The 18702-nt window shown below is 36.5% G+C and overlaps 1 protein-coding gene across 1 annotated transcript; it reads left to right on the forward strand.

Moving 5' to 3' along the window:
- The first annotated feature begins 2658 nt into the window (after window positions 1-2658).
- On the forward strand, window positions 2659-12507 carry LOC109038672 (Nucleolar complex protein 3). The gene is made up of 10 exons (XM_019053858.2): window positions 2659-2893; window positions 3520-3748; window positions 4612-4748; window positions 5438-6309; window positions 6724-7001; window positions 8108-8322; window positions 8780-8961; window positions 9776-9907; window positions 10540-10631; window positions 11923-12507. Exons 2-10 carry the CDS (start codon window positions 3525-3527, stop codon window positions 12128-12130), a joined length of 2340 nt encoding a protein of 779 aa, XP_018909403.2. The 5' UTR covers window positions 2659-2893; window positions 3520-3524; the 3' UTR covers window positions 12131-12507.
- The last annotated feature ends 6195 nt before the right edge of the window (window positions 12508-18702 follow it).

Raw genomic sequence — 18702 nt, forward strand, 5'->3', positions numbered from 1 at the left:
TTACCTCCATCATTCATGTACTCTATACTACCTCTTTATTTTTCAATTATCCAATTTCCTTTAAAAAAAAAAAAAAAATTAAAATTTCTTCAAAATTTTAATTTTTTTTTTTTTCTCACATGGAGGGAGGAGTGTTGTGTGCCCCAACATGCCTATATCTATCTATACCAGCCTGGCGCCTGTCTCTCCTTTTCATCCTCTCAACCCCGCGCCAGGCACCTCCCTTGTCCGCGATTCCGCGACCTCGGAAACTCCCGTTAGCCCGGTACTATGGAATGATTTCCGTAACCCTTGCGCGGGGGAGCGCTGCAGTCGCGGGCGGGTGACTGATTCGCGGGGGGGAGACATTCTGGCGGGGGGCGTATGTGAATCGCGCGCGGGCACCACTGTTGTGCGCACGGGTGACTGATCCGGGGGAGGGGGCCATTGTTTCGATTCATCGAAGAATCGATACACTACAGTGTTGCCAAGCCTATACACCAAATTTTCATGTCTATGGTTTTGAAATGGACATTACAAGTTCGAGTTTGTTCTGAAGATGGAAGAAGAAGAAGTTACTGTTGTTTGTTTACATAGTTCACGAGGAATATGGGGTTAGGTTTTATGCTTCTTTATGCTGACTTTAATTTCGTGAATTACTGAATATCTTAATACGTAATTTGGTGAAATTAAACACCTATTGATTTGGAGATGGCTGCTAATGAGGGAATAGGTAAGTACGTAGAACTAATTTTATTTTATCGCTGACAGTCTTCCGGAACTGTAATTTGGGCAGCCCAAAACATTGCCACAGCAGATAACGTAAACAATCTGTAATCAACGTAATCAAACAGTTAGAACATGATTTTCTGTTGAATGGCGTTGTAAACTGATATGAATTTTGTCGACTCATTTTTTTCCCTAAACCTACGAAACACCAAGGAGGCCATTTCTTGGACTTTGGACATGAAACGACTTAATCTGTTTTTCCACAACCATACATCATTGCACCAATATTTTTATATAGGTATTGGAAGAACTTTCAGACATTATCTTCCATAAAATTATAATGTTTCAATATAGCGATGTGTAAGATTGTTTACGTTATCTGCTGTGGCAATGTTTTGGGCTGCCCAAATTACAGTTCCGGAAGACTGTCAGCGATAAAATAAAATTAGTTCTACGTACTTACCTATTCCCTCATTAGCAGCCATCTCCAAATCAATAGGCGTTTAATTTCACCAAATTACGTATTAAGATATTCAGTAATTCACGAAATTAAAGTCAGCATAAATTTGAAGCATAAAACCTAACCCCATATTCCTTGTGAACTATGTAAACAAACAACAGTAACTTCTTCTTCTTCCATCTTCAGAACAAACTCGAACTTGTAATGTCCATTTCAAAACCATAGACATGAAAATTTGGTGTATAGGCTTGGCAACACTGTAGTGTATCGATTCTTCGATGAATCGAAACAATGGCCCCCTCCCCCGGATCAGTCACCCTCGCGCCACCTCGCGCACAACAGTGGTGCCCGCGCGCGATTCACATACGCTCCCCCGCCAGAATGTCTCCCCCCCGCGAATCAGTCACCCGCCCGCGACTGCAGCGCTCCCCCGCGCAAGGGTTACGGAAATCATTCCATAGGGTACCGCCTGGCACGGATGATTCCCTACCTGTTTCTTCCCCGGCTTTCCCTTCATCATGATCATCCCCTTGAACAGCAACCAGGAGACAGGAGACGGACACTCTGATTTTGGCATCGCTAGGGCCACCACGCCGCGCCGGGATCGCGACCTCCTGACATAGTCACATAGCAGTTAGATTTGTTGTCACCTCACTGTACGCCTATCGACTTATACATAGTTTGTACCCACGATACCTGTAGTTGTCTTTTCGTTCATTCATCATACCCATATTCGGTACCACCACGGTACACCTACGTACACTGGCCCAGCACCAGAACATTACAATATGAGTACGTACAGTAGAACCTTAATTATATTCGGCTTGATGTGGTGCCATTAGAATAACTCTGCATAAGTAATTGCTTTTGATATAGTTGAAGTTCCGCGACATTTTTAATTGAATTCACAATGCATAATTTGAATAATACTTGGTTTTTTGATGACTCTGGCAGTGCTTTTTCAACTTTATTATATGAATAGATACGTTGAACTGCATTGCCTGGTGTAAAACTAAGTACACTAATGAACTAATTTTTGCAGATTGCTCTGTATAGTTATAAGATTCTGCCAGAATTTGTAACTTGGAAAGTTCAAAAGTCGTAACTCTGAATCATGACTCTTCTACTCTCTTTTTTTAAGCCATAAGGAAGTGGTTGGTAGCAGTAAACTATTTCTCTAAATGCCAAGGAAGTTATCATGGTAATTTTAAACAAAATGCACTCACTCGGAACCTGAAGCTGAATTTACACTTTTGCCGCCTTGAGCTGACAACAGCTTGCCGCTGCTGAGATTTGACAAGGATGACTTTTGAAGAGAAAGAAAAAAGAAAAGTAGACACAGAAACATGAGAAAAGATGAAGTGAGTGAGGTTGTCCCCTTTGAATTCTGCCACCTCCTCCCGAATTTGAATTTGCCGCCATGGGCCATGGGCCGGACAGCTACTTTAGCGCACTCTATCGCAAAGATGGCCGACTTGTATACGTTGTTTTTCTTTTTTTTGTTTTTAGGTTATGTTAAAATTAAATTGAGTGTCCACGTGAGTTACAGAATTCTAAAGTTTTGAAGTCATTTTTCGCTTGATTTGCGTGAATGATCTCCTCTTTCTCTCCTTTTTCTGCTCTTAAGCATTAATTAATTCATGTCTTACTTTATGCCATAATTTTTCAAGTTATTGGGATCATCTCCGAATCTGATATTTCCAATTGTTTTACGAAGTTAATCCAGTAAGTAACACTCATTTTTTTTTGTTCTAAGATCCACCTGCCGACGTTCTATTTATTGTACCACTCAATTTTTTGTATTGAGCTAAACACAATACGTAAGCTGCATTGTCAAAGTAAGCTGGTCGGGACTCTTTGAATACTAAATTATCCGATTCCAAATGGTTGGCGTTGTTGAACTCCTGTAGAATTACCAGATGGCTTGTTTGTTTACATAAGAAAGCTTAATGTTTCTACCTACCTCTCAACAATCTCAGGAGGTCGATAGAACCGTTGGCTTGTGTTTGGAAACGGAAGAACCGGACGGAATCAGACAAGTTGACTTCGATAATGCATCTCAAATCATAGTCCATGACAAATTAACGTAAACATGCGAGTCTGGAAGTCTACAGCTTCAAAACAGTGACCATCATACGCTGATAGAAGAATTGAATTTTCTTAAAGAATCCGCCTGAAAATAGCATATAATTGAAGCCTTTTGCGTTTCTCTACTTTGACTTTCATGGAACCTAATGAATGAAGATGTCCCCCAGACTGAGAGAAGAACGCACTGACTGTTCGCTTGTAGCAGTCATCCATTGCGATCACAAGCAACCATTAGAAATCTCTGAGTATTTTTAATGTTTCAGAAAACATGGGGATGAAAAGACGGAAGAAACAAAAGAAAAAGGCCCAATCTGAAATTATTTCCGTCAAAGCTCCTCCTCCTGCGGCAGAAAAGAAGGAAAGTGACGAAGAAAGTTCAGACAATGATCAGGATTTATTGGACGAAGTTGATGAAGAAGATTTGAAGTTTTTGGAAGATGCTGCCAGGAAACGCAGTTATAGTATCCTACCAAAATTGAAAAAAAGACCCAGGTGAGTTTTCTGCTAATAAGTAAATAGACTTTGCCCAAAATTTAAATGATAGAATACAAAAAGGAAAATGGATGAAATGAGTCTCTAAAGGATAGGGGATAAAAAGGAAAAGTTCAACTCGAATATTTCAGGCCAATTACTTGCACACCGTCACCCAGAAAAAACACTGAAGTGACATTTCTTTAGAGGGGAAAAGCGATGTCAATTGTGTCGTCCGGGTTTCACATTTATGCCAAGTTTATAGGTTTTTCTGATTTTTACCTTATTAATCAATTGAAAATTTTCAAAAACATTAAAGATTGCTAACTGCAAGTCCTTACAATTTCACGTTAAAAGGAATATATCCACTGAATTTCATCTACAAAGTGCATCTTATGAATCTCTCGTTTTTAGAATTTATTGTTGACCAAATTTCAAACTGTGTCACCAAAACAAAAAAGCGTACCTCTCCTATGAACTTCTATTCTTGGAGTCAGTGGCACAAACAATGGATTTAAGAGAAGCTCTAAACAAAAGTTGAACAAGGGCAAAAAATTTCATGCAGAAACATGACCTAAAATGGACATGGAAATGAATTCAGGACGCTTAGATGTCTTACAACATTATCATCAACTGCTGTAAGAATAGAAAATTTAAACTATAAATTATAAATATATGTGAAATCTTGGCAATTACACGGCGAGGCTAATGATGCTTTTGGAGTTATTGCATGTTTTCTTTTTGGGTTATTGTAACCAGTCAAGTTAGAATATCTGAGATCCAATTCTTCCAGAGCAGAAGAGTTTTCTGTTTGACAAATACCACAGCTCACATGGCCTCACTTCAAGTTTAAGGATCCTCTGCTATTTTTTCTGTCTCTACAGATTTGATGAAGAGAATATAGAAGAAAAATACCTGGAAGAAGAGGCTAATGAACAAAATGAAGAATCCGAAAAAAGGTATCTGTTACCAATTAAAACCAAGAAAGGAGTCATAAACAGAGTCACAGTAAAGACTGTTGGTAAGTATTTCTAAAGAAACTGAATATTGTGTGTATGAGTTTTTACTTCATAGCAACAGCAAATTCTGAAAAAGACGCAATAGTTTAAACCTGTCCTTCATGATTTACTGTGGATAATCAGTACAATCGACAATAATTTTCAACAGTTCCGTTAGTTTGTCCAGTTTGGTGAAAAACTACAGAAGAAGTGAGGAACTTTTTCATGCTGTCTGTTAGAGCTTTGTAGGTGGCAAGAACATTGCACAGTCACGCTGAAACGGCACAAATTAATTGAAGCAAAGGAATCATCCTGTTCTTCATAACTCCTTCCATTAAAATTTACATGTACATATTCCCTTTTAGCATGAATACATCCTGTTTGCATGAGAGATGTAGAAAATTCAAAACTTTCCCATTTTTTCATTTTGTTCTCTGATTTTTAAAGACTCTGAATTTTTATGATGTAGAAATTGTTTTTCTGTTACCTTTTTGGTTGCTTTTTACCAATTATATCTATTTTTTCGTGTAAAGCACAATTTTTATGTTGAATAAACTGGCCTCCTCATTTACAAAACTCTATTTTCACCCCTCTAGCTTTTGTTCCTCAGTTGTTTACGTAAGAAGTCTTTACCTTGGTTTCCATTTAACCCCCCCCCCCCTCAAAATTTATTTGTACCATTTTAATAATTCTAGCTTTATCCATTTTATAGATGAAGAAGAACGTCAGTTGGAAGAAGAAAGAAAATTGGAGAGGCGGCAAGAGCAGAAACGATTAAAGAAGGAAGCAGGAAAACAAAAATCAGAAGCAGAAAAGGCAGACGCAGATAAAGACGAAGATTTGGAGTTTGAAGATGAAGAGGAAGGAGACAAAACGGAGCAATTTGTTATTGACCCTAATGAACCCATCAGCACAGCACAGCTGATCGCTGCTCGCGAAAAGCAGCTAGCACGCTTCAAATTAAAAATAGGTCTTCTGGCTAGCCGTACGTTAGAAAATCCAGAAAAAAATGTGAAAAACTTACAAGAGTTACTCCAAATATTGGACAGCTGCCCGATAGATATTAAACTTACTGTCAGCAGATGCGTCATCGTTACAATGACGGAAATTTTCAATGATCTTTTGCCCGCATATGAAATTAAATTCCATGAAGAGGAAACAGATAAAAAACTGAAAAAAATCACAAAAGAGAGGCTGGATTTTGAGCATAACCTTTTGAATGGTTACAAAAATCTGCTCGTCAAATTAGAACAGTTTGTCTCAGCTCTGAATAGAAAGAGTAGCAATAATCTGGAGTTGAAATTAAGCAAACTGTCAATAAAATGTCTCAGTGATTTGTTAGTAGCTCATCCATATTTTAATTATGCAAAGAACATTGCTCAGCTTCTAGTTGTCTATTTAAATTACAAAGATCCTGGTATTCGAACCATTGTAGCAAAGGGTATTAAGCAGATTTTCCGACAGGACAAAAAAGGTCTAATATCCTTGATAATCACTCGCTTGATCAACCGACTAATCAAAAATCGTAATCAGGAACTTTATGAGGATGCAGTTCTGGTCCTTTTACACCTGAGGATTACAAAGGTATCAAACGTTTTCACTTCTTATGATATAGTAAATACCGTTTTTTTCTATCATATTGCCTGTTAATCATTCCTCCTTTTGTATCCTTTTCTTTATAAGAGAACAGTTTTTGATGGATTTAATTATATTCAGTTGTCTTTAAAAACTGTTTTAGCACTACCACTCTAAAATTTTAGCAGTTGTTCCAGCAGAGAGTAGCACTCTGATTGTTCCAAATCCTAGAATAATCCATCCAAAAGCAAAAACAATCCAGCATGCAATTTAACTATTGGTCTGTTTGCTGTCCTGGTGCGTACAGCTTTGTTCTTGAATGTGTGTGCAAAATAATCATATTTGCTCCTAGATACATTGACTCTTACTTTATCACACTTCAATTTTGTTCCTCACAGTGTGCCAATTTCTCAAATTTTTCAGGTGAATTTAAGTGCTGAAGACGAACAGCGAGACGATAGGCGGAGATTCATAAAGCGGCAGAAAGTTCTTATTCGACTCTCTAAAAAGCAACAGAAACATAAGAAAAAGTTGGAAAAACTTGAAAAAGAGCTCCTAGAAACCAAGGGCGAAGAAGACAGGAAAAAGAAACAAGACTGGCAACTGGAGACAACTCATTTAGTTTTCACGATCTTGTTTAGGATTTTAAAGAAAGTTCCCAATAAGGACCTGTTAAGCGCCGCTTTGCAAGGATTAGCTAAGTAAGTACATATTTGTACATAATAATAATGTTCACTGGTAATGAACTCATAAGACAGTACTCGTCTCCCAAAAGCTCAGCCCAACTAAAAGCAGAAATAATCTGTACAGAATCAGAACTAATTTCTGCCATGTTGTATACGACTCAAGGCAAAGACTCCACTAAGCTTAGGGGCTGTCCATAAGGTACGCTAGACACCAAGGGTTAAGAAGGGGTCAAGAGGTATCCTACTGGGAGAAGGAAGGGGGGTAAACTTTGCCCAATGCATGCCATAATGCATGTTTGAAAAAAGAAAAATGAAATTTGAAAATTAATTTCACCTGAAAAGTGTCAGAATTTTTTTTTTTGCTCTTTCCCTTTTCTCCTCAGTTGTGTTTATTTCTTTCTTTCAAGTGTGACCGTTCACAATTAGTATTTTTCGAAATATCTTTCCTGAGAATACATTTTTTGCTTCAAAGGCTGATTTAATTATTCAGGGGGGGGGGGGGAGTTTCAAAGAATGCTTTCCCCCAGGGGAGAAGGGGGGGGGGGGTCTAAAAACAACCAAAAAACGTAGCATAATTTATGAACAGCCCCTGAACTCTTCTCTCAGTTTTCATCTAAATCTAATGAAGATTATTTCTCCAAACGCCAGTACATTAGCTGCAGTTTGACTGAAGCAATCAGTTTCTTAATTCTTTTTATTTTTAATCCTTGCACTTAAAACAAACTTTGAGAGAAATCACCACAGTGAATCATCCTGATAATCTTTAATGATCTCAAATGAATCTATGCTTGATAATGTGACTCTAATATGTGAGATAGGCCCCAGCAATTTGTATGAATGCAAAACTCTACTAAGCGAGGCAAAATTGATCAGTATTTATATCAGTTGATGAAAATTGCGAGACCTGTAGATAGCCAATTTTGGTATAACAGTGCCTTAAATACAGTATTTGAGGTATTTCCTTTACTTTCAGATATTCTCAATGTGAGATGACAGGAATGTTCTTAGCAACAACTATACTGATGCGGGCTTTCTGTATGTAGTCCCTGTGAAAAAAAAAAAAAAAAAAAAAAAAAAATTGATTTCTTTGATTTGTAAATGTGCTTTTTCTTGAACCCTAGGTTTGCTCATTGTATAAATTTGGAATACTATCAAGACATAATGAAGGTGCTCAATGATTTAATTGAAGAAGAAGATGAGGGTTTGCAGAACCGCGAACAGCTCCTGTGCGTTCTGACCGTCTTCAAAATCCTCTCAGGCCAAGGCGAAGCTCTAGATATCCAACCACTGAAATTTTTCTCTCATCTTTACGCCAGTATCCTAGAAATTCATGCTGGTTAGTAACATTCTTTAATATTTTGTTTATTAAAATGAAGAAGAAACAAATTTTGCATGAGAGCTTTTTTTTTAAAAAAAAAAAATAAAAAATAAAGAAAATTGAATAATTTCAACCTACCTTCCCAAAACCATAGACTTACCTTCTAGTGGGTTCTCTCCCAGCAAAAAATTAAAAAGATGCAATAATCTTCTTGTATCTATGTAGTGATCAGAAGTGAAAGTATGTTGATATATTTCTGAAAGAATGTTTTTTCTAGGTAAGTCGTTTTTATTAAATTTCAGCCTTCGGTTTTCATTCAATTTCAATTTCATTTTGAAATTTTGCATTAGTGGAGTTACATCAATTTTCATAATAATCAATAGAATAAAAAAAAAAAAAATCCAAATTAATTTTTTTCTCTAAAAAAGAACCCCCCCCCCCCCATGTATCTATTCCATTTCTTTCTTTTTTCCAGGTGAGAACATTGAAACTCTGAATCTAGTGATGCAATGTTTAGAGGAATTACTTTCAACGTTCAGAAGGAAATTGACAAAGGAGAAACTTATTGCATTCACCAAACGAATTACCACCTTTAGTTTGCAGACATTGCATAATGGAACTTTAAGCTGTATGGCGTTGCTGTTTTCAATGATGAAGGTATTTTTCCCCTTTTTATTCTTACCAAAAGCAAGTTTACCAAACTTTTAAAAAACATTAATCCAGCTTGGACCATCACCTCCTCTTATTTCATAAATCCATGTGATTTCAAGAAACTTGCCCGTAAGCGCTTTTAATTTTTACACTATGTTGTGTGGTATTACCAAAGCTTTCAGCTTTTACTTGCATAAAGTTCATGGAGAGGAGAAGAAAATTTCGGTTTTTCTCAGAAAAATTGTACCTGCTGTTGATTTCCTTATACAAATAGTTGTGATTATAATACTTGCATACTTTCTCTTCCTCTTTGATGAACATTGCACAACCAATATTACTTACTCCAACACATTATACAACTCATTTGCAGAGTTGCAGAAAGTTCTTCGCACTCAAGTAAATCAAGTTTGCTCTCAGAAAAATTCTATCTTAGTATAAGGGCTTAGTATGCAGAAAAGGACCCATTTTTGTAAGGGGAAAAAAAAAAAAAAAAAAAAAAAAAAAAAAAAAACCAGCGTGTTTAGCTAATTTCTTCATTTAAACCAACACACAGTTGGCTTCTTTCACTAAAATCTATGCTGCCTCTTGTTTCCAGAGAAGTGGAAAAAAGGAAAAATGGGGGGAAAAAAAATCCGTGACTGCTCTCACTAAAAGATGCATCAAGATTATGACTATGCAATTCAGCATTTTCAGGACCCATGCTTATTCATATTCCTACAAGAATTTACAAGACGTAATTTCCTCTTCTTTTCATCTCTTTTTATAAAATTTTGTGAAAGATTGTCTCAGTAATATAAATTTTCCTACTCAATCTTTACAGTGGAACAAAAATATGGAATTGTTGCTTGATGTCGAAACAACTTTTGGTCAAGGTGTCTATCATCCAGAACTGAAGGAACCAGACTTTAGCAATGCCAGCAGTACTGCCATGTGGGAATTGACTGCTCTAATGGTAATTTTTCCCCCTCTCTGCTAATTGTGTTTTCAACAGTAGATGTGCTTTATTCTACTAATAAAATTAAGCATTAAATCATTCAGGGCAAACAAGAAAAAACACTAAGATAAAAATATTCTTTCAGAAGAGTCCCATTTTTGCCATTCTCAAAAAAAGGGCTATTTTCCCATTTAAGGGTTTTAAAAAACTTGATAAAGGGTTAAAAACAACTTGAAAAATTCTCAGAAGCTCAGTTTTTTCTGTACTTTCAGAATATGCATTTTAAAAAGTGGGTGCTACTGGCCCATTTCTCTCAGGGTTACTACGGTCAGAGATTTACGGGAGAACCAGGAAATAACATGGATTTAAAAAGTATAGGAAAATGACTTAAGTGTCAGGGAAAAATTGTTTAATCACCTCTATTTGTGTTGTAGTTTGGGTGTGACGTTTCGAACAGTAAATTTTGCCTACGAACTATTTCAAATCTTGTCTTTCTATCCATTTGGCATTTCCTCGAATGTCCAGGAGTTTTACAAAACTGTGTGTGGAAATTTAGAAAAATGTCAGGGAAATTCATTTTCTGTATTCTTTGGTAACCTTGTTTTTGTTTTATCACTACATTTTCTGAAAAGTCTGATTTTTTCCCCCAGCGTCATTATCACCCTTCTGTTCAAGAATTTGCACCGCATATCTGTTCAGGAGCTTTAGACAGGAACAGCACTATTCCAGAGGAGCTAAGAAAGTAAGTAAAACGGTTTTTCCAACAATTTTTCTTCTGGTTTCTGTTGACCGAATGCCCTCAAGAATTTTTAAATGTACAGAAAGTAGTAAAATATGAGAGGTATTAGTACCATGAAATACAGTTGTACTAATTCTGGTAAAATCCATTAATTTTACCTTTGGTATCAAAGTTTTTTACCTGGTGGGGGGGAGGGGGACCATGAAAAAGGAATGAAATTAAATTAAAAAATTTTCCATGAGCCCTGATTTGAACGTAGGATGTGCTAGGTGAAACAAGCAAGTTAACAATGAGCCGTTTTGGTTCTTCTTATTGCTCATGGTTCTTTGAACAATATTTTTTATGCGTTACTCAATGTGAGCTGCTCAGCTGTTCTATTCAATTTCCAGCGAGTAAACGCTGATTTTTGCTCATGCTTCTTGGAGGGGTTTTCTCACCTCCATTCATAAAAACAAAACAAAAAATGTGCCCCTAAAATTATCTTTCGTATATTCATACAAAATTTCAACTCAATGTTTGGGTTACACCTTTGAAGTTCCTCTGATGAGTCAAAAAAGGAAAATTTGGGGTGAATTTTGTTTTTCATGTGTTCCTGTGACTGAAGAATATTTTGTTGGAGAATGAGTTGAATCAATAGGAAAGCCCCAGATGAGAGATCGATTAAATTCAGAAGACTGGAAATCCCAAGAGGAATGAAAGTGAAAGGTAGGGGTGCAGAAACATCCCCAACACGTTACCAGCCGGTTGAGCGAGGCTGCTGAACCTCTGTAGAAAAAGGCGAAAACAGAAGAGCCCCTGTGCTAACAAGAAAAATGAGGGAAACCTTACAGATTTTTTCCAAACTTTGCGGTTTACAGCGTTTTAGCTGTGGAAAGTTTTTTTGTTTTCTTTTAAATAAGTTTGCATGGGGAAGTGATCATAAATTTAGGTCGAAAAGAGGGGAAGGCGTGGAGATTTCTGCACCTCTGGTGAAGGGATAGAGAATTTAGAACCAAGATAGGTCTTAGTGACAAATTATTGCCCTGCTCACACAGAGCTTCAGTGCCAGAGTAGGAGAAGACTTGTGAAGTTACTTCAATTTAAAACCTAGGATTAAATTATATTGAATAAGATTTTGATATGCAATTTGTCTAAAGCGCCTTAGACCAATCAACCAGCCACCACTGTGAAGATTTAATAATAGTATTGCAGGCATATTGACATTATATCGTAAATCCTCAGCTTTTTGCATTTGAATTGTCTCTCTCATGAATCCAACATGTCTCAAAGTGATTTACCTTGTGGTTTTTTTCAGGACAAGTGTTGAGCTTTTGAACGAATATGATCCTCACACAGTTGCATTCAAACCTTCTGTGCCTCCACCGGAAATTCCCACAAACGATAAGCGTCTTACATTGCATTTCTTTGAGGTCAAAGATAAAGATCTCAAAGTTCAAATTGATGATGCATTCGACAAGGTGAAAAATGTTGATTTCTCCAGTTTGATGATCAAAGGGCTGTAAAAATACTTATTTGCTGTTATTCCTGTACAGCTTGTTTTATTTAAGATTTTTCAATGTAAAAGAAATGTCTTTATTTTATTTTTTGAGTATTCTCCTTGTCAGGAGAGCCAGGTATGCATTTTTTGTGTGTAAATAATTTGTGAAATGATAACATTAAAAACAAAAATAAAGGAACCAACGTTTATTTTAGAAACAAATTTTCAAAGTATAAATCCAAATCAAAGTATATTAATATACATGTGATTGTTGACTATGGTTCTTGTACAAATATTTCTGTTCATTTGTAATGTTTCATCCTCTGTCTTTTAAATCATGTGTTATTTAATTTTAAGATAAAAAAGCAATAAAATTGGTTTTGCCATGATTCCATGAGCATATTTTTCTGTTATTCTTATCTTTAATAGGTATCCTACTGACAGAAGACAGGATGTTTCATAAAAAATAGCCAATTTTTTCTATAATACTTACTCATACATCTCCAAAGTTTTTGATAAAAGTTCAAATTGTTGTTTATTCCTTTTGGGGGGCACACCGTTTATGAGCATCCAAATTTTAGTATTCCATCATAAGGAACTTTTGACTGCTGTTTATAGAACAAAAATTAAAACAAAATTAATGTAGATTGCTGATGATTTGTGGTGGAATGGTTCTTGAAAATGTTTGACACTTTTTGTATTTAATTTTGAAAGTTTGAAGTGGACATTTTAGAAAAAGAAGCTTTGGTTTTTATTATTTTTAAATTGAACTATTCGTGTTTTTTTTTTTTTTTTTTTTTTTTTTTTTTTTTTTTTTTTTTTTGTTTGTTGTATATCAAGAGTGGCGGTAGCCACCCCCGGTCGAGGAAAATGACGTCCTACTAAAGTCCCGATAACAAACGGGTGGCCGACACTCTTAGTCACAGGCAACTCCCTTAATCTGAAAATTGATTCGATTTAGAATGGAATTCAGAGCAAACGGCGGCACGGATTCCAACGATCTTGGTGTCTATGGACGCAGCTAAGTTAGCCGGATGGCGTTTAAGGGTTTCATTAAGATCCATTGAGTTTTCAAAAACTTATAAGCACTTAATGACCCAAAACAAGGAAAATTTTACTTTTTACTTTGCCGGGAAATTTGAATTTCAAGAATCCAGGGTCCTGAGAAAGTCACTCAAACTCCGCGATAACGGTAAACCTTAGACCCATAAAAGTGGGTACCTAAAGAATCGTCATGTTACCGCGTCCATGGGTTTTTACAGTTTTGTAACATTCCTAGTGATCTTAAAGAGAAATTACGGAAAATACGACTAAACTGCCCGTCATGACCATCTTTAACAACAGATTTCTCGCTTACCCGGCCGCAGATCGTAATGGAGCCTATATAAAGGGCACTCCGTGAAGATGTGAGGATTTCATTTTGCCACATAAAAAAGCGCTTTATCTCACGGATAATCCAGCATCCGCTTACATCCTTCAAAATTTTAGCTATAATTTTTGAATTTAGAAAAAAACCAGTAACATAATGGTTCAACGCCATTGGTTCATTCTGTTCAGGTTCGTCCGAGTTTCGGGAACGAAATTCCTGTCGTCGTTATCAACCTCCATCTACTGTATTTATTTGTGAATAATGAACAGATTTAATTTAAAAGTTCAATTCATTTTAGATCCTAACTAATATTACACACTTATATTATTACGCCCACTTTTATCCCGATACACTACTTCATTGGTTTCTTAAAAATCTCAAGTGATTTCTGGTCGGTCGTTACCAACCTCTTTAACTAGTTGTGAATAGATTTACCTTATTTGGATAAGAGTTTAATTCTTTGTAGATGCTAACTACTATATGTACGTACTCTTATTATTACGTCTCACGTGTTCTACTGGAGCCCGATATACCTTAATTTCTCTTAAAATGTTCAAAAGATATCTTTATTTTATTGAACGATATGTGACAAATTTTTAAGTGAGGTTATGTCGTCATGTTTATGTCAGTACCTGACCTAAGCGATAGATGTAATTCAGGTAAATTACGTTAACGAAATTACACCGAAATTGTGCCAAACTCTAAAGAGGAAGCAGCATTTACATCACAGAATGCATGCTCGTGACTAAAGTCTAAAAATTACTGGAATATGAGCCTCGGCCTTCACATGCGACTGTCACTGAACTTCGACCGAAATTTATTCGCTCTACATCTTGCCATCAACCTATGTGCTCTGGAGTGATTATGTTTCTCTGAAGTGTATGTTATTTACATTAAGAACATGTTTCCTTCATGATTTATCTTGGAATCCTCCTATCTCTTCTACCGTTCTTGTTACGCGTGGCTTGCGAACCTGAGTATGTGAGGCACAATTCCATCCCTTTTCGGAACAGTTCAATCATAGATCAACTTAATGTCACACAATCAAAGATCTTTGACTGTGAGCATTTGCTCAAATTGGTTTCTTCCGAGTCTCTTTGATTTTGCGTCAGGAGTTGTTAGAAACATCATTTTGCCCAACAATAGTAACAAGGTCTTTAATGAAAGGTATGTACTCGTATTATTCTCATAATTTCATAAGTTGATGATGAAAACACAATGAAGGCTTCATTTTCTTGCATCGATTACCGTGTGAAATGGGTGCGCCCATTCTTCCTCCATACAAAAGCGTAACAGAATAAATTGCTTATCTGTCAAGAGGACTACAGTAGTAATATACGTAGGTGCCAGTTCCTACCCAGTTCCATTGGAATAAGTGCGATTGTGTCAATCAAGGCTGAGTACAATTATATTAACAATTATCTTTTTATCCAGCCAGAAGTATGTCTTCATGATCCTTACTTTGTCTATGAGCCTTGCCTGATCGCATCAGCCCCAGTAAGTGAGAGGATATACCCACCTAAATCGGAATGGAAAGCTTTGTTTAAATCGCCGCCCCTCTTTCTTGCTGCTTATGTAAGGGGATAATCTCCACCCTTTTAATGGATATTTAATCTCAGTTCTCTGTTTTAAATGAGGACCAGTTTGCTAGAGGGAGCCTCTGTGCACGCTCTGTGTCATTCACGTATTGAGTGTTTGTTTACATCGAGTCATAAGGTTATGTTTGCACCCACTTATTGCTATTTATACTTATTGCTAGATAGATGTGTTACTGAAGTATTATTCCATTTTGACCTAGCGAGTGCTTTCTAAGCTCAGCTCCCAGCATGTAATTACTCCAGTGAAACAGTGCACGTAAAATATCAGGTGTGCGGAGTTCAGTATTGACCTACCTAGTTTCTGCACCGCTAATCGTCCAAGGCTGAATGTGATTAGATCAATTGGTATCATTTATGAGAAGAAATGGAAAGCTCGCATATCACCTTACATATATTAACTAAATGCTCTTATCAAGAGATTGCCGTTTCAGTTTATGTCTGTCAGTGAACCTTGAAAACTCAAGGAAACTAAGAGGTAAATTTTTCAATATTTTATCCTTAAAATGCCTGTATTACGACCAAATACTTTCTCCGTGGCTTTTGCATTTTTTAAAATAACTTAAGGCACTACCTATGTGGGCAAGTATATGATTTGACAAATTTTATGGTGAAGCGATATTATTCGAAATTAATCCAAGAGAAAGGTAAGCTATTTCATTGCATGCGCAGGTATTTTTTTGCAATGGCCGATACTTAATAAGGTCAGTGAGAAATTCTCTTAATAGGTATTCATTGTCAGAACCTGCAGCCTGATTGTCGAAATTGTGTGTTTCTCGGGTAGACATAGATGACATAGGTCAAAAGGCAGTACGTGATTGGTCGGCGCTATGTCTTGTCGCTGTTTTGTCGTGCCTCTGATGGGTGGAACCCTAGACAAGCTAAAGGCATCTCTTAAGTTTCTGACAGTATGTTGTCTATATTCCACCAGACAAAGGCACAATAAAGCTGCGATAAGACATAGTTGATCAATAACGCTCCACCTTTTAACCAATGTCATCTGTGTCGCTACCTTTCAAACACAAATTTTCAACAATCAGGCTGCTGGCACCCTCAAGTTAGGAAGATCATCTTATGCGATAAGTATGCCTGTTGCCAAATTTTCAAAGAGAAATTAAGTATTCGGGGGAGATGAAAATATTTCTCATTTCATTGCAATCATCGACAATTTTTCTTTTACAATGCTCCTTAGAGTATGGTGCACCTAGAGTTTGTAGGAACAAAGTTTGGATGTTTGGATGCTCTAAAGAATAATAATACCAAAAGTCATGAAAATACCTAGCTAGTTTAAAGTCATGCCACACCAAATAGCCTCATTTTGGTAAAATTTGTGCTCTACTACTTCATTCACTGGTTGTTTCATGAATAATTCATCATTCCATACGGAGTACCTATGATTTATAAGGCAACGCTCTCATGAATTTCCATAATCATCTGATAGGTTGCTGAGTGATGAAATTCAGTATCGAAAAACTTGCCGCTAGCATTAATACAAACATAGGTGCGCTTAAGAGGGATGATGTGCGTAGTTGAAACAAATGAGCAAAATTATTTTATAACTTGGAATAAGCTTACAGTGTAATGCCTATGACAATAAGTTATACTCTTTTTCCATTAATTTTCTCTTGCAGGTAAATGACAACTCTATAGCTATTTAACCCCTCCCCCTCCCCTGTCACCCTTTTCCTGTGAGCCTTTCCAATAGGTACAGATACATTTGACTACCTTAGGTAGCCCCACTACTTTCAACTACCTATTTCCAGACTGATCACAAGTCAGTGGGTGCTATTAAAATTTCCGCTGAATGTGTTAGTGCTTTAGCAGATGTTGTTGTTTACTTTCCATTCATTCAGGATTTTCAAATAGCCAATAGTACCTACTTAATATTTTATGGCCACACCTTTCTCCATTCAAAAACGAGCTGATATAAACTACAAAAACCCTCAAAAACATTTTCGGGCAAAAAATCCGGTCGAGGAAATTGACGTGTTACATCTTATTAACCAAAAACATTCCCTTTCACCCCTCCAAGAAGGTTGATAAAACTAAGTAAGTAACTATGAGATGACAAAAACCTCTCTTAAATTCTCAGGGTCCACCAAGGCCACATATGTCCAAAAACTTACTCCTTATGGTTTAAAAAAAAGAAACAAAAAATAATCCCTCAACAATAAGAAAATTTTAAAAAAACCGATTTTGTGGTTCACAGATATGTACATAAATCCTTCGAATGAACTTGAAATCAAAAAATCGGTCGAGAAAATTTAAATGAATTTTCTCCTTCAATTATGAGTTCCGCAACAAGCACGACTCGCTTGAAGCTTTCCATACACGAGCCGCAAGAAACTAATTTCTTCTTTCTTACCTACTGAATGTGAGGAGAGCGGGAACATTTACTTTTTCCTTCATTTATACAGGATGCAACAAGCATGACTCTTGCGTTTGCAGAAACCCTTTCATTAAGGAGATCGCGAGAGCCTTTACCGCGTTCATTTCCAAAAGGGATTACTCCAGAATTTCACATTTTAATAATTTAAACGATTCATCTGTTCTTCTCTTCTCTCCTTCTGTCCATTGACAGAAATACAAAATTTTTCCGACTCACTGACGCGACCGGCTCGATGCGTAAACAAGTGTGGATTACCTCTAAAGTATATATAAAAAAAAAAAAAAAAAAAAAAAAAAAAAAAAAAAAAGAATAACACTTAAATCACAGCATGGGTGTGAGTTTTCTTATATCGAAACTTAATTCAATTTTTTTAAATAACTCCTCTTGTCAAATGGGACCCATTTCGTGAAAATGAAAAAAAGGAAAAGTAAACGAAAACTTTTAGCCTTCTCACCATCCAAATCATATGGTAAGCTTACAGTAAAAGCAACCATGATTTAGATTCAGCGAAGTTAATCGAAAGAGTCTGAAATGTACCTATGTGGTAAAATGGGTCCACTGGTAAAACTGAAGCTGGCGTCAGGGATAAAAAGGCACCGTTTCACTGAGAGCATCGAGCCGGTCGCGTCAGTGAGTCGGAAAAATTTTGTATTTCTGTCAATGGACAGAAGGAGAGAAGAGAAGAACAGATGAATCGTTTAAATTATTAAAATGTGAAATTCTGGAGTAATCCCTTTTGGAAATGAACGCGGTAAAGGCTCTCGCGATCTCCTTAATGAAAGGGTTTCTGCAAACGCAAGAGTCATGCTTGTTGCATCCTGTATAAATGAAGGAAAAAGTAAATGTTCCCGCTCTCCTCACATTCAGTAGGTAAGAAAGAAGAAATTAGTTTCTTGCGGCTCGTGTATGGAAAGCTTCAAGCGAGTCGTGCTTGTTGCGGAACTCATAATTGAAGGAGAAAATTCATTTAAATTTTCTCGACCGATTTTTTGATTTCAAGTTCATTCGAAGGATTTATGTACATATCTGTGAACCACAAAATCGGTTTTTTTAAAATTTTCTTATTGTTGAGGGATTATTTTTTGTTTCTTTTTTTTAAACCATAAGGAGTAAGTTTTTGGACATATGTGGCCTTGGTGGACCCTGAGAATTTAAGAGAGGTTTTTGTCATCTCATAGTTACTTACTTAGTTTTATCAACCTTCTTGGAGGGGTGAAAGGGAATGTTTTTGGTTAATAAGATGT

Source organism: Bemisia tabaci, chromosome 2 (genome assembly GCF_918797505.1).
Source record: "Bemisia tabaci chromosome 2, PGI_BMITA_v3".
In the NCBI taxonomy this organism is placed as follows: Eukaryota; Metazoa; Arthropoda; class Insecta; order Hemiptera; family Aleyrodidae; genus Bemisia; species Bemisia tabaci.

Excerpts from the sequence above, each read along its gene's own strand:
- LOC109038672 (XM_019053858.2), top strand. The coding sequence starts at position 3,525 with ATGGGGATGAAAAGACGGAAGAAACAAAAGAAAAAGGCCCAATCTGAA. Across the intron at positions 8,323-8,779 it reads TATCCTAGAAATTCATGCTG|GTGAGAACATTGAAACTCTG; the intron begins GTTAGTAACATT and ends TCTTTTTTCCAG. Across the intron at positions 10,632-11,922 it reads ATTCCAGAGGAGCTAAGAAA|GACAAGTGTTGAGCTTTTGA; the intron begins GTAAGTAAAACG and ends GGTTTTTTTCAG.